At 34.2% G+C, this 14,557-nt stretch overlaps 2 protein-coding genes and 1 long non-coding RNA gene across 3 annotated transcripts in view; 1 reads left to right on the forward strand and 2 right to left on the reverse strand.

The window, feature by feature from the left end:
• Positions 1-360: 360 nt before the first annotated feature.
• LOC124639627 lies at positions 361-2,166 on the reverse strand. The gene is made up of 4 exons (XM_047177067.1): positions 2,148-2,166; positions 1,734-1,805; positions 1,354-1,592; positions 361-710 (listed from the first exon to the last, which is right to left on the reverse strand). Exons 1-4 carry the CDS (start codon positions 2,164-2,166, stop codon positions 486-488), a joined length of 555 nt encoding a protein of 184 aa, XP_047033023.1. The 3' UTR covers positions 361-485.
• Positions 2,167-2,428: 262 nt separating this feature from the next.
• Positions 2,429-3,559, reverse strand: LOC124639261. Its single transcript, XR_006985455.1, has 3 exons — positions 3,434-3,559; positions 2,635-2,691; positions 2,429-2,507 (listed from the first exon to the last, which is right to left on the reverse strand). It is a non-coding gene; the product is annotated as an uncharacterized LOC124639261 (long non-coding RNA).
• Positions 3,560-8,829: 5,270 nt separating this feature from the next.
• The window catches only part of LOC124639496 (somatomedin-B and thrombospondin type-1 domain-containing protein), a 70,607-nt gene continuing 64,879 nt past the window's right edge, over positions 8,830-14,557 (forward strand). The window contains exon 1 of the mRNA XM_047176884.1: positions 8,830-8,920. The gene's annotated coding sequence lies outside the window, so the exon portion shown is untranslated. The remainder of the gene's footprint in view (positions 8,921-14,557) is intronic.

The following is a 14,557-nucleotide window of genomic DNA, read 5'->3' on the forward strand; positions in this document are numbered from 1 at the left end:
ACTGCTCAATAAAATCGAATCGGCATTCATGCATCGAAATCATTATTCGAGATATCGAGATGCTCACTCGATTTTGAATTATTATCTTCTTACTTTATATTTTGTATGAATAAGATAGGGATGTGCAAATTAATTAATAAATAGAATGATTTATTAGAAAATCAATTTTAAAATATAAATAAATGATTATGCTGACAACCTTTTTAGTCTTGACAAAGCCAAGTTTGGAAACAGTTGAATTATAATTTAACAAAAAAGAACAAACAATATTTGGTATGTGAAAACAATGTATATGTTGACTGATTATGCGTATGTGTCATTTATACAAACAAAAACAAAGATTATATTATAATACCAAAAAATATATCAAAAACATTTTTGAAAATAAGGAGGAATTATTCCAAAACAAAATGCATATAATTCTGCAAATCTGATCATAAAACTGATTTTTACAAGCTTTTTTTAACCTTTTTTTTATAGATGAATTATTGATTAGAGTTCAAATTGTAATTAATGGAAGAAATAATGATTTTACTAGGAACTCTGTCCGCTATATTATCATGGATTATGATGTAAGCAAAAGGTAGGTTCTGTCTAAACCCTTCAGCTGACAAATTAGTTCTATTTGAGGTTCTTCCAGGGACTAATGTGGTAGTAGTTTGAGTCCCCTTGTCAAGCATCGTAGGATTTCGCATTGGTGTTGATTCTTCCTGAAAAGTGCAATATTAGAACTACATATACGATAAAAAGGTGTGAAAGGACTTTTGTTGTTGACTGCACATATTTTGTCAAAGTCATAAGCACGGATTAAATAATGTATATGTTGGAGTCGCCACATTATTCACTACAATAAATGAGACACAACTAGAGTGGGTAGTGTTCACCCAAACACATACTAAAATACCTGTAAAATAATATAGTATACGATATTCTTCCTCATCGGCTAATTTCGAAGGAGATCGGCTAGCTGCGCAGGACTCAGGACATTATTGTAGTGTACAAGTGTATGCGCAGCAAAGGTGCACTCTTTACCCTCACTCTCCAAAAAGTTAACGTACTCTCCGAGGCACGATTGTAAAAAAAACAATCCTACTAATATTAAAAAGGTGAAAGTTTGTGAGAATGTATGGATGTATGTTTGTTATTCTTTTATGCAAAAACGGCTGAACCGATTTGATTGAAATTTGGCAAGTAGATAGGTAATACCCTGGATTAACACATAGGCACATACTTTTTATCAACACTAACTAGAAGCTAGTTATGTATAATACGACAAAATACAGGACTGGAGGACAAAAGCTTACCTGGGCTGAAATTGTGAAAAATAGCTTACATGATAAAATTAAAACTTACCACGATATTATCAACATTAACTTCGCGTCTCCTTTCAGAAGGTCTTTCAACATTTTCAGGTTCCAAACGATGAATATCATTGGAGCTAGAAGCTTCACTAGTTTGTTGGAATTCTTCACCGGTTTCTCTATCAGTTGATGAAATTTCAGTTGAAGTTTTGCTTCTAGTAATATTTTCTGGTGTATTACGCTTATTTAACATATCAAATTTATTTTTCTTTGCTGGTGAAAATGAGGTGTCTGAAATTGATAGTAAATCTACATTACAAGTATAAAAAGTCCTGTTAGAATTTCTTCCTTTTATAACTCTACAACGGCTGAACCGATTTGGCTTAAAAATTGTGGTTAGTTGTGTGTTTTGTGTTTGAAAATGTTACTTACCAAATTCCATAGTCTTAGCTCGTCTCATTTCTTCAGGAACAGCTACAGATTCTGAAGAACCTTCCAAGCTGCCTGGATAAAATACAATTTATTTAAATAAGGCTGAAAGTACAGTCAACTTCAGGTCAGTGGTAACATGGTGGTAACAGTTTTATAGTAAAATCGAACTTATTACTATTGAATTAAGGTGCATAACAGTTACCACTGATGTGCAGTCTACCGTACATTAGCAGTGTTATTGAACGTCTTTGGCAGTCGGTCTGACAACTAGTCTTACCGCGGGCCAAGGCCAAGGCCTGCCGGGGTTGCGGGGTTATTCGAAAGAGTTACCGCGGCCCTGGTACATAAGGAGCTTAAGAAGGAACATGGCGGGTGTTAGTCGGTAAGAGTCTGACACTCAATCAGTCTGCTAACCAACAGCGGGAGGGGTCATGTGATGAATTCCCATAAAAAAGGATGTTGTGTTGCCCGGGTAACTGATTTGAGGAGGTCATATAGGCAGTTGCTCTTTGTAAAACACTGGTACTCAGCTGCATCCGGTTAGACTGGAAGCCGACCCCAACATAGTTGGGAGAGACTCGGGAGATGATGATGAGTTCTTGAGATTCACATTATTAGCCCTATCCCAATAAATATATTCTTCAACTACAAATGATAATAAAGTACATATACTTGGAATATTATGTGGGTACTTACCAAAACTGATGGTATTTGCTCGTTTCATTTGTTCAGGCACTGTTACCGATTTTGAAGAACTGGTGCTTTCCGAGCTACCTTTAAACAAGAAGTATTTTATTTACAAACAGATATAAGATTTTTTACATCTATGCCATTTATGTAGTGTCAACATTTTCAAAGATTCTGTAGAAAGAAGAAAGAGCATCTGTTTTTTTTAACTTACTCGAATTGTAAGTTCTCTTACGACGCCATGTGAGATCTTCATTCAGTTTGTTCATATCTGTGGGAAAAGCAAAAAAGATATATAAATAATAATCTATAGTGTAAATATAGGTACTTAAGTTTTGTTATCGTAACCATTCCCGCATTATTTGGTAGATTTTTTTTGCAACGTGCACCCACTGACAAAACACAATGTCCAATCTATTTGATTTACGTCATAAACAAACTTAAAGTCACAATAAAGAGTATAAGTTAGCTGTTACCTATTAAAAATAACTGAGTGAATAAATGGATGCAGGTCGCCTCCAACAGGTATCTGTGGAGATCTAAGGGGGAGGCCTATGTTCAGCAGTGGACGTCCTATGGCTGACATGATGATAAATAAATAACTAGAAACTCCTGTAAATAGTTAGCTAGCAATGTGGCAGGCGACACGCTCAAAGACGTGTATTCTGAAACACGAAGGGTCGTGTCATGACATAGATGGTCACCAGACCACGGACCGACCGCGCCAAAGCGTTGCTTAACCTTACGATTATGGCGTTCTAGACGACCGCCAGCCGCGGCGGCTGTTCTCATACAAGGAGATCAGCCAGCTGCTCAAGACATACTACAGTGCACAAGCATTTGCGCAGACACAGGTGGACTCACTATTCCTTCGCTCTCATAGCCCAAAGGAACGGCAATCCGACACGACCGGAGAGAGATCAGGTGCAGGACCGACACTAACGTGCTCTCCGATGCACAAACTATCAATAATACTTATTAGTTAAAAGAATGAAAAAATATGTTAAACTTACCTTCAAACAGCTCATCAACTTTACGTTTGTACATATTAGCGCTCCCTGCGAGGAGATGGGCTGACGTTCTCAATGACAGTCTTCTATGAGGATTATTCGATTCACTAGTTATCCCTGAGTCCAGCTCATCACTAAAAATAATACATAAGTACCTTAGTCCTGGACTGCGGGATTGTTCGAAAGAGCTACCGCGGCCCTGGTAGGTACATAAAGGCCCAAGAAGGAACATGGTGGGTATAAGTCAGTAAGAGTCAGTAATTTCTCACAAAAAAGGTACTTAAGTACCTAATAATCTTACAAATGTGAAAGTAACTCTGTCTTTCTTTAACGACTAAAATATTGAACTGATTTCAATGTTATTTGATATACGTAGGTAAGCCTAGAGCCTGAGAAAGAATATAGGATACTATTTATTCTTCCGCGGTAAGTAGGTAGTACCCTCTGGACACTGGTGTAACTACGGGAAACAGTTAGTATTTTAATAAAAAGGTGTTTCGTACCCGGACAAATCTAGTTTTATGACAAAAGTTCTATTATCCATTTTGAAAAAAGAACTAAATAAAATTATTTACAAAATAGTTACCAAATATCAGGTAGACTTTCTTTTTCGAGGTTTTCATCTGAAACGTTGAGCCCGTGGGCTAATTTCCACACGTTCGCAAACTTTTTACTGTTCATAACGTCTTAATTGTAAAACATTTCGATTTCACACTAATATCAAACTGACCGACGCGACGCCGTAAAATAATTTAAGCGCGAAATGCTTTAACCATAGACGTAATATTCTTTGTCCACTTTTTTTGTTGCTTATGCTGTCAACATTATACAGTTTACCTTTTTATATTTACTTTTTTATTTCTGAATAGATTTTAGAAATATTTTTAATTAATCAAAATAAAATAAGCATTTGTTTATTTAATTTTAATTAAAAGAAATTCCCTACAACAACGAAATTCGATAAAATAATTTAGGAAGGTCAATGACATTTACATATATGCGACCTCCTTGGTATTCCATATTTAAAAAATTGAAGTTCTGGCTGTATTTGGTGAAAATAATTTTACAATGCCATTAGAGTTTATTTTTAATTTATAACTTTTTATTGTACTGAATGGTTTTTAATTTTTTTTTCTGCCAATTCAACCAGTATTTTACTGCAAAGTATTTAGAGAACCTCTCCAGTACAAATCTCACCCGTATGTAGGCGTCAGTATTATCTGTTTTTAGGAACTTATTTGCAGAAGATAAAATTTGAATAAATATTTATATACTTTAATTTTAAGCTTTTATTATCGAGATATATATTTTAGGAGACCTTTTTGTTTTATAAGTAACATTTTGAACATGTGTTGTTGTTTACTGGCAACATTCTTAATATTTATTGTTCGCTTCGCATTCACGTGTAATGGTCGTATTCTAAATTTAAAAATATTGACCGTTGCTTGTACCGTTGCGTAATCCGTACTTGGAATGGCAATTGACATTAGCATCCAGAAGGTACGTATTTAAGAGAATAAAAACTGGGCTTCTAATCGTAATTGGAAATTCTGTACCCTGCTTATTCTCATCTAGCACTGAGACATCTACTTTTCCTTCATTAACATGAAAACCGAGAAAACACATTTCCTTTAAAATGAACGCAACATTCTCTAATTTATTTGTGAAATTACTTCGTGGAACGTCGTCAAAATTACCTTTGTGCCTTTGAAGATTGCTCACGCTTTCCTCCTTGTTACGCTACGGTGTGAATGCAGTCAAAGCGACGCAGACCATGGATAACAAAATGACTAGCGGAGGTGCCATAGGGGAAAATCGCCTAAGAAAGTTGCGCGCCAAATTGCGGAGGAGCGGGGGACGAGAAGTAACGTTTCTCGCCGTTTTCGCCCTCATACGCCTTTTTTGGACCCGTAATTTTTTTTAATTCGACAAATCGTTGTCAAGACTTCTTAAAGCACCCGAAAGCCACGTTATGTCACTCGTAACCGATCATTTTAGTCATGTCCACCGTACGAATTTGCCCTAGAAGGTGCCTGACCTAGTTGCCACCTGCTTTATGTCATCTCCGCTCATTTCTTGCCACGCGACTCTCTGTAGGGGGTAGTGCACATGTAAGATGCGCATTTTTACAGCTAGTGTATAAATAGCTTTATGTAGCATGTTTGAACTGGTTTCTTTGTACTTTGTAAGTTAGTATGGCTTTAATGTTGTTGTTTGTGTTATGGGAATTGCGTGAAAATGGTAGTAACAATTGTTGTGTGTTGAGTGGTAGTCGTTTTAATATTATTGCGGTCTTGTAGCAACTGGGTGAATAGTACCGGGTTTCAACTAAAGGTGTTTATATCAAGATTTCAGAATAAAAGAAACACAAAAAGGGAATGAAACTAGAATTCAAAGTTTGGAATTGATTGATTTGGATTGATTGTCAAGATAGATAGATGTCAACAACGAAAACGAAACTAAATTCAGAACAAGGATTTATTTTATTATACTTTTGTAATACCTGCTCATTAGTACTCATAATTAAGTAAATAGTTAAAATTCCCAACAAACCTAAAAAGGAGTAATCTATAGCTACTCGATCAATTCAACAGAATTAAATTAGCACGAGGTACATAGAAACATTTCATAGACAAGTGGCGTGCCTCCATTACGGACAACGTATTGTAAGGTTTTATTGTGAAATACTGGCGTTATTCTCTTTTGTTATTTAGGTCTAAAACACGCAAGTCTTAATAGATTCTGGTCTATTTCTTTATCTTTTTTTGCTAAATATCAACCACAGAAAATGTTTTACAAATCCCAAGGTAGGTACTACATTCGTTATTCCCGGGTAATAAAGAATAACGAAAAAAGTTTTAGCCCTATACTTAGATAAAACACTCCAAAAATACGAGCTCTTTCCAGTGGTTTCAATAATGATAGTGTGAATGCCAAACTATGCTTTCTGATAATACGCTGAAATATTTTATTTTAATCGAACCGCTCTGTTTAATATAAGTACCTAGGTATAATCTATACCTAGATACCTAATCATAGCACATAAGTTAAGAAAGTACCTTAAGTGAACTTATTACAAGCTTTTATTTAACTTGCAATGTATGTATGTAACTATGTGTGTTCGGGTGGAATTTTACAACTCAATTTTAAGGCACTTGCCCTCAACCGATTGAGCTGCAATTTTGCATACATGTTTAGTTTGGATGACAATGCATGTTAAGCTATGTGACGTCATCCTAAATCCAACATGGCTAAATATACAAGATGGCGGACTAGTTGTTTTTAAAGTACCTATACAATATGTGTATCAAATGAAAGGGATTGACTAGTAGAACACATTGCACTTTACGAAATAAAAATCCAAGATGACCGCCGCTACAAAATGGTGAATAACCTATTTTTTTCAATCCCATCCATATGGGTATCCAATGACAGGCAAGTAAAATAAAGTGCACTTTACCAAATCTAAACTAAAAAGTATAAAATAAATTGAGGTAAAAAAATCTTTAAAAACAAGCTTTTATTTAAATGCGCTAAAAATAAAAAAATAATCTTTTACTGTAACTTTACTGATTTATGTTTTAAAAGCTTGTCGCGACATTTAAGTACTCGTACTTACTTTCTTAGTAAAATCGCAAGCTTTTAAAACATAAATCAGTAAAGTTACAGTAAAAGATTATTTTTTTATTTTTAGCGCATTTAAATAAAAGCTTGTTTTTAAAGATTTTTTTACCTCAATTTATTTTTCCGGTTTCTCTTTTCTACACCTTAGTTTCAACCTTTCGAATGTCGAGCCGAATTTTGGCCGGCAGCCGAAGCCTTACCTAAGTACAGAGTACAGGGCAACATTTTTGCGACATAAGCGAAATGGTTCGCAGTGGTAGCGGGCGGCAGTCAGCAGAATTTCTGGCATTCTTGTCGCGTCCTGACCATCTTAGTTCCACGGCTGCGTTCAATGGCTGGTTCGTACCCGCAGACTGTAGACTAAATAGTCAGTATACAGTTGGTCTGATAAATCAGAAAAAAAATGTTAAGAACATTTTAAAAACTTGTGAATTCAAATAGTATAAAGTAATAGTATACTTTTCATTTCCATACTGATTTATGAGCCCAAACTAACTATCGGCCGAGGTCAGATAGGCAGTCGCTTCTTGTAAAGCACTGGTACCCAGCTGAATCCGGTTAGACTGAAAGCCGACCCCATCATAGTAGGGAAAAAGGCTCGGAGGATGACTAACTATCGGCCGACTAATAGTTTGTAATGTCCGGATAGGTTCTCTAAGGCCTTTTTCATATTGTAAGGAGACTTGCTTCTTTTCATGATTTTTGAATAGTTTTCCAGTAATTTTTCTTTTACAGAAAGTTTTTTTACTTATGGCGTTTCCCTTTATGAAAAAACTCGTTTGATAAAAACTATGTAAATATGGATACTACTGCTACGGACGGAGGACTTATGGATACTATCTGATACTTAGCCATCTAAGAACAATGGTTTTTTTATATGGAGTTTAGCCACAAACTTATAGCAACAATATTGCTTCAAGAACGTGCCCATTGTCCTTCGATTGGTTCCAAGACATACAAACCGGAGAAAGATTTTAAAGCAGGAAATCTTATTTATTAACTGCTCACTTACAAACTTTTCAACGACCATACTCGGAGTTAGTTTCATCAAAAGCTCGAGTTCCTAACAGAGGGTTTCGTACATAATAAAATTAATAGCCAGCTCGGGAGTAATACAACAAAACTAATTAGGTGATCAATCCTGTTGTCAAATGATGCTCATCCGGCAGCCACAATCTTATCAGGAGTCGTTCACCCCAGGCTCAACACTCTATGCTGGGGTGGTTTCAGATGAGATAAGTCGCGCGATTGCGGTGTTCCGTTTTTTTGTTGATGTCTGTGGGGCTGTTTAGTAGTGCTTAATGAGCTATGTAGGTGTGAATTTATATTGGAGAGATTGACAGAATGTTCTGTTAGTAGTACGTTCAGAGGGGTAAATTATTAGCTCAAGGGAGCTAAAGATTGAAGAAGGTGTTAAAAGATTTGGCACTATCGACTGTATCTGAAATATGTAATATGTAATTTCTTTATCGTTAGTATTATTTGCTTTGAAAAACTTTAACATGTAGCTTAATTTAAAGTTCTATTTTTATTAATTAGGTACCTAACTTATAACAATTTTAACAAGTATCACATAGAAACTATTTTTGTCAAAACTAGTTTTTTTATCCTACTAAACTATTTAGATATTAAGTTTCAACAATACCATTTACAAAATCTCCCATCAATAACATAAATAATTAGGTATGTTACTTTCAATTTCCATCGCACGTCTTCACCCGTCTGAAACGCCATAACTTGTCCACAAATTCGGTGGTACAGCTCGCCGGCTGTATGGCATACCTCCCCCGTGTGCCGAACCGGGAGGACGTGTCGAGTCGCGAGACGAAAGCGAGTAGTGTTACTGTGAGAGTGTTAGCGTGACATGTAAGTTACGACTTTCATATTATAATTTAAATTAAAAAAGGTATTTTTTTGGGAGTTTTTATTTATTTATTTGTGTTGAATTTTTTTTTATGGCAGTTATTTTTTTAGTAGTTAAGTTTGCAGAGGGGCAATATTTGTGACTTAAAGAAATAATCTCTGTTATCTGATAGATACTGTAAAAATGCATTTTTTTTTGTTAGCGTGAAGTTTTTTTTTTATGATAAAGGTTTTTTTTAGTAACTAAGTTCAACTAAGGGACAATCAAGTTTACCAAGGGACAATTCGTGATTCAATGAAATAATGTTTGTCTGTAAAATTGAAATTTTGTTTTATTATTGTTGATTTTTTTTGAGATATTAGTAGCTATGTTTAGGAAGGGACAATATTTGTGACTTCATGAAACGATGTCTGTTAGGTACTGTAACATTGAAATTTGTAATTTTGAAACACAGTGGTACTCAACTACATCCAGTTAGACTGGACAGACCCCAACATATTTGAGAAATAGGCTGGGCAGATGATGAGGTGATGTAAAATTGTGTTTACTGTAGGAAATATAAAAACCATATGTAACAGTATGTAAAGAAGATAGGTAACGCATAATATCACAGTTTTTATTGGAGAGAGAATAATTGAAGTTACTATCAAATAGCTGTTATTAAAAACTTTTTGTTTACAATTCATTTTAAACATTGATGATAACGGAATATCATTCACCTACTTATATTAAAACGTGAGCTATTATTTACATTAATTTTGTGAAAAGTAGGTACTTATATTAAAAATATGTCTTAATTAAAATTATTTATATGTGTATGAAATATTAATATACCTAAATAGGCTGCCCCACTTTTCAAATAAAACACTTTATTGGTTCATCAAAACTGGATTTAATTACCGTACTGAGTTTTTGAAAGATTTACCTTAAAAGAACATGTTTATGAAATTAAATTCTCAATTTTTATATATTTTTATTTGAAGAGGCTTCGCAACGTACGCGTTTTATATTTACCTTTTTGACTTTTCAAAAAGTTGTTACGAGTTATATTTTTAAGCCTTTAAAAATATAAAATATTTCAATCAATTTTAATTCACAGGATTAAACACCATTTTTATTAATACTTACAAAATAAAACAACTAGGTATATCTAGTTTGAATATTTAACATGAATATTTATGAGTTAAATTAACCGTATCAATATTACCTCTGTAATCATATTTAAATAAATCTATTGTAATCAGAAGCTTTTCAAATACGGTTAATTTACTCAACTAAATTGAATTTATGTTGGATTATTATTATGTTGTAGGTATTATCTATATCACATCATGCGGATGATTTAACTTTTTATATTTTACGAATATGTGATATTTCTACAACCTCACTTAATACATCTTCTAATCCATTTTTTTATTGGCAAGTCGCTATTAGGTGTCTCTATTTTGGGCTTATATTATTATGGTACATATAGAGCTTAAGAAGGAATATAATGGGTTTTAGTCAGTAAGACAATTCCTCACGCTGCATACACTGTCGTTTAAGGATTCCTCATCAACAAAATTGTGTCTCTATTACGCTTTTATCGAGTCTCAATACCAATTCAGAGTCTACGTTCTAAATACAAAAAAAAAGCACTGCGATCCAACCGTTTCAATTTACGTAGGTAGTAGTGAATGAAAAATGCTGTACCATAGAGTATGTATATGTAGTGAAGTCGGCATCATTATTCCGTTCTTTCAGCCAGCATGTTGGGTCTAGAACTTTCAATCTAAAGGCTAAACGCTTGTTAGTATGAAAGTTAAAGCGAACGCGTACCGTTTGACAAGCTTTTATATAGACTTTACCCTGAATTGATTTCAGTCTAGATTTTTTTTCTAATATTTTCAGTCTGATTATTCTGTTCTGTTTAGAGTTTCTTTGAATTGTGGCTTTGTTATAATGTATTTAAATTTCAATATTCAAATCTTTTAGTTGGTAAACCGAACTTTTTTGAAAGTCTAGTGAATATTTACTTAGCTGTTTTTTCGGATGGCTCTCTGTAGTTTTTAGAGTACCTACGTTTCCCCGTTTTTCCTCTAAAAATAAAAGGTGAGGTATAGTGGAACATGACACCTAGGCCTTGTTTTCTGTTGAAAAGTTTTCAGTTGGAATATCCAAAAAATGTTCTGTAAAAGACGGTTCTGACGTTTAAATTAAAACAAAAATATATTTCTTGTTTCTTTTTTAGTTTACAAGGCTTTAGTGTCGGGCTTAGTTTTTTAACGATAGCGTTAGCGATATCAGTTAACGTCAGACACATGTAAAACACTGGTAGGTACTAATGTGCATCCAGTGCCACCGGAAGCTACCCTAACATATGTATTTGGAAAAAGGTTAGGCAGTTGATGAACGTGATCAAGCAATGAGAATCTATATTCTACTTCATACCACCGCCCGTGGCCCAAAATAAAATGCTGTGAACAAAATTCAAAAAATAAACCACAAATAAAAGCCGCTATGTTCCCCAATATAAATGACTGTTCGATCCAACCTGAAATTCAATAGGTTCCAATGCTTAAAGCGTTCAATTGTTCTTACTCAGTTCCATAATTGATTCTTTAAATTGTAATCCCCTACCTCGTAAAACAATATATTTGGTAAATGTTTTCAATTAGGGAGCCCTTTCTTTGTCGTTACAAATTGGTTCAAAATTTAGGAAGTTCTATTGTTAAATTAAATTCAGTTTTGTTACAATGGTTCGTTCAGTTGATTTGGTTACACAATACATACTTCGATTTTGGCTCGTGGTTAAATTATTGAATTACATTTTCATGATGATTTTGTATAAGTTATATAGTCAGAAAATTCCTGACAGGAATGGTCTAGCTTCGTATGTCATTTACCATCGTTGGCAGTCGTCAAGAGTAGTCAGAAGCCACGACATGACAATGACACGAGTCTGACCAAGGGGTATTGGGTTGCCTGGTTTACTGGGTTGAGGAGGTCAGATAGACAGTCACTAGGTACTTGTAAAACACTGGTACTGGCATCCAGTTACACTGGAAGACGACCCTAACATAGTTGGGAAAAAGCTCGGGAGATGAAGATGGTTTAGCTTCCTACAGAAATGTTGTATCAGTCTGTGGTCAAGTATTTCCCAAAAAAAAAAAATTACGTTCCTCATTGACAATTCCAATTCCAATTCTAATTCCAAATTCAAAACAACAAGGAGGCTCATTTTTCTAAAACGCAAGCACAATACGGCCGGTACCAGAACAATAGACAAGCGACCAGACAAAAGGTGTCAACGTAGGGTTTTTACAGCCCTTTCTATGTTCTGTAGATACGCCCTTTTCTTTAGCCGTGACTAGACAGTTTTCATTCTCAATTGTAACCGTTGTCGCCTTTCTAAATAATTGTTTGGTTACCAAAGTTTTTGTTGGCTTAAATTAGTGGGTATTGTTACTGAGTATTGGTTTTGTTTGTCATTCCTCGTTGGATTAGTTTTGTTTTTTTTTTTCTGTGGGCACTTACTTGATAGTTGCGTCAAGTTCTGGCTGGTGGGCGGTTTTTTTTTATCTTGGTCCGAGTGTTTTTTTTTAGTTTGAAATTAATGTAATAAATGTTTATATCGTGTTTAATATTTTAGTGTGTTTTAATAGTTTGTTTTTAGTTTTTATTGGTTTTTAACGTAGTGGTTTTCGACAATATTTTAAAGTATAACAAAATATTATGCTATTGTAATCAGAACTTCTTGTAGACTTTTTTCAGATGAGACTTTTCTTAACGAGATGCTTTCATAAATGCTCTCAAAATACATTGTAAATCATGTATGCTGAACTTAGACCTAAAAATTCTTAGTTTAATTTTTTCTAACATTTTCTCCCAGAGCATTGTTGTACCTAACTAATGAAATTTCCATTTTACTTCAAGAATTATTACGGTGAAAATTAAATTTCCCTCGTAATATCATCAGTTAAGTTTAAGTAAATTACATAGTTAGTGTTATGATGGTAAGCTCGACGTGGTAACTCTTCAGCTAGGGCCTGTTTCAAGTTATTAAGGATTAACATGAGAAGCTGTAGATTAGGCTTAACTTAGTTTGGCTGGAACAAGATTACTAATGAAGGTAGACTTAGTTTATGTAAATGTTAAGTTACTTGGTAAGAGGTAGCTTCAAAATTAGTTTGGTGATAATTAAGAGTAAATATGCTGGGGAGTTTGTTCCACCATTTATTCTTCCCAGCTGTTGCTGTACGTGGGAAGTGGTGAAGGGCGCGCATTTTGGGGGCTGTCTTTTGTAAATTTGACCTTCAAAAAGTGATGATGACCATCTGCATAAATGACTTTTTGATCGTTGGTTTGGAATAAGAAACATACCTACTAAGGAAATAAAAATATTTTGAAAGATATTGAAAACAAAATAAACTGATATTATATGGACCAAATAGCCTCAAGTCTAAATATACTAAAATTATAAAACTGAAGTGTTCGTTTGTTTTGTTTGCTTGAAAAACAGGATCGTTTCAAAAAAATATTTCAGTGGTTTAAATGGTCCATTTATCGAGGGGTGTATTCTACAGGCTCACTTTTTTATCAGGGTGGGAGAAGTAGTTCACATAAGTCAAACCGCTGGCGGAAGATAGCGTCTATTTCAAAGTAGCAAAATAATTTGTAACCCCATTTCTTCTTGAAATAAATACATACCTAAGTAGAAAAAAATTTGATCAATTATTAAATAGTAGTCAGTAAGTATTCTTTTATCTCTTACATTTAAATAAAACGAAACGTTCACCTTCAAAGGGAAATAAAATCGAATAGACCTCTATTCCCACAAAAAATAGGTTTCATTAAAACCTAATTTCAATTTAAATAAATGTTATTTTAGTCTGTCTGAACTCCGTCAATTGTAAACTTATATTTTTCGGGTAACCCAGACTAAGAGTAACCGCACACTGAAGACTAAACAGTCGTCTGCCAGTTGACCCGATGGGTGGCAATTTCTTTTTAAAGAAAGTCGTGAATCCAATCAAAGTTTTCAGTCGGTTTAATACCGGCTAAATTACCTGGTCTTTGTAATGTGCGTACTACCATTTATCTTCATACTGATATATAAACCCAAACAAATTATAGGCTGACTAAAAGTTTACAGTATGCGGGTAGGTACACCAAGTCTTTTTTAGTGCAAAGAGTGTAATTTTTTTTAGATAATGGGTTAGTTTGAATCTCTGAGCTCTTTACTATTTTAAGTAGACTGAAGTTTATTGGAGTGGAGAAAAAATATTCGCCGATCTGCTACAGAATATTTATGAAGAATATTTAAATTCTGCTCGTGTCAAACATGGTTCTTTTCGTAGAATACATTTAGTTCAATAAACACTCGCTTATCGGATATTTTTTAGATCATTTTTGCGTGATTTTTTTTAGATTTTTTTTAATATGGTGGTTATATTTGTAACAATATTGTTTGTTTGTTACAATATATAGTAGGCAGTCTTACTTCATCATCATCACATCTGCCGAGCTTTTGCCCAACTACGTTGGGGTCGGCTTCCAGTCTACCAGAGTACCAGTACTTTAGACACTTAAATTGACTAATAATTCTAATTCTAGGTACGATCCTAAATCAATATTATGCTAATTTTAATTTCTAAATT

The sequence above is a fragment of the Helicoverpa zea genome, chromosome 19 (genome assembly GCF_022581195.2).
Source record: "Helicoverpa zea isolate HzStark_Cry1AcR chromosome 19, ilHelZeax1.1, whole genome shotgun sequence".
Classification (NCBI taxonomy): Eukaryota; Metazoa; Arthropoda; class Insecta; order Lepidoptera; family Noctuidae; genus Helicoverpa; species Helicoverpa zea.

Excerpts from the sequence above, each read along its gene's own strand:
- LOC124639627 (XM_047177067.1), bottom strand. Across the intron at positions 1,593-1,733 it reads AGCTAAGACTATGGAATTTG|ACACCTCATTTTCACCAGCA; the intron begins GTAAGTAACATT and ends TATCAATTTCAG. Across the intron at positions 711-1,353 it reads TTAATGTTGATAATATCGTG|GAAGAATCAACACCAATGCG; the intron begins GTAAGTTTTAAT and ends TGCACTTTTCAG.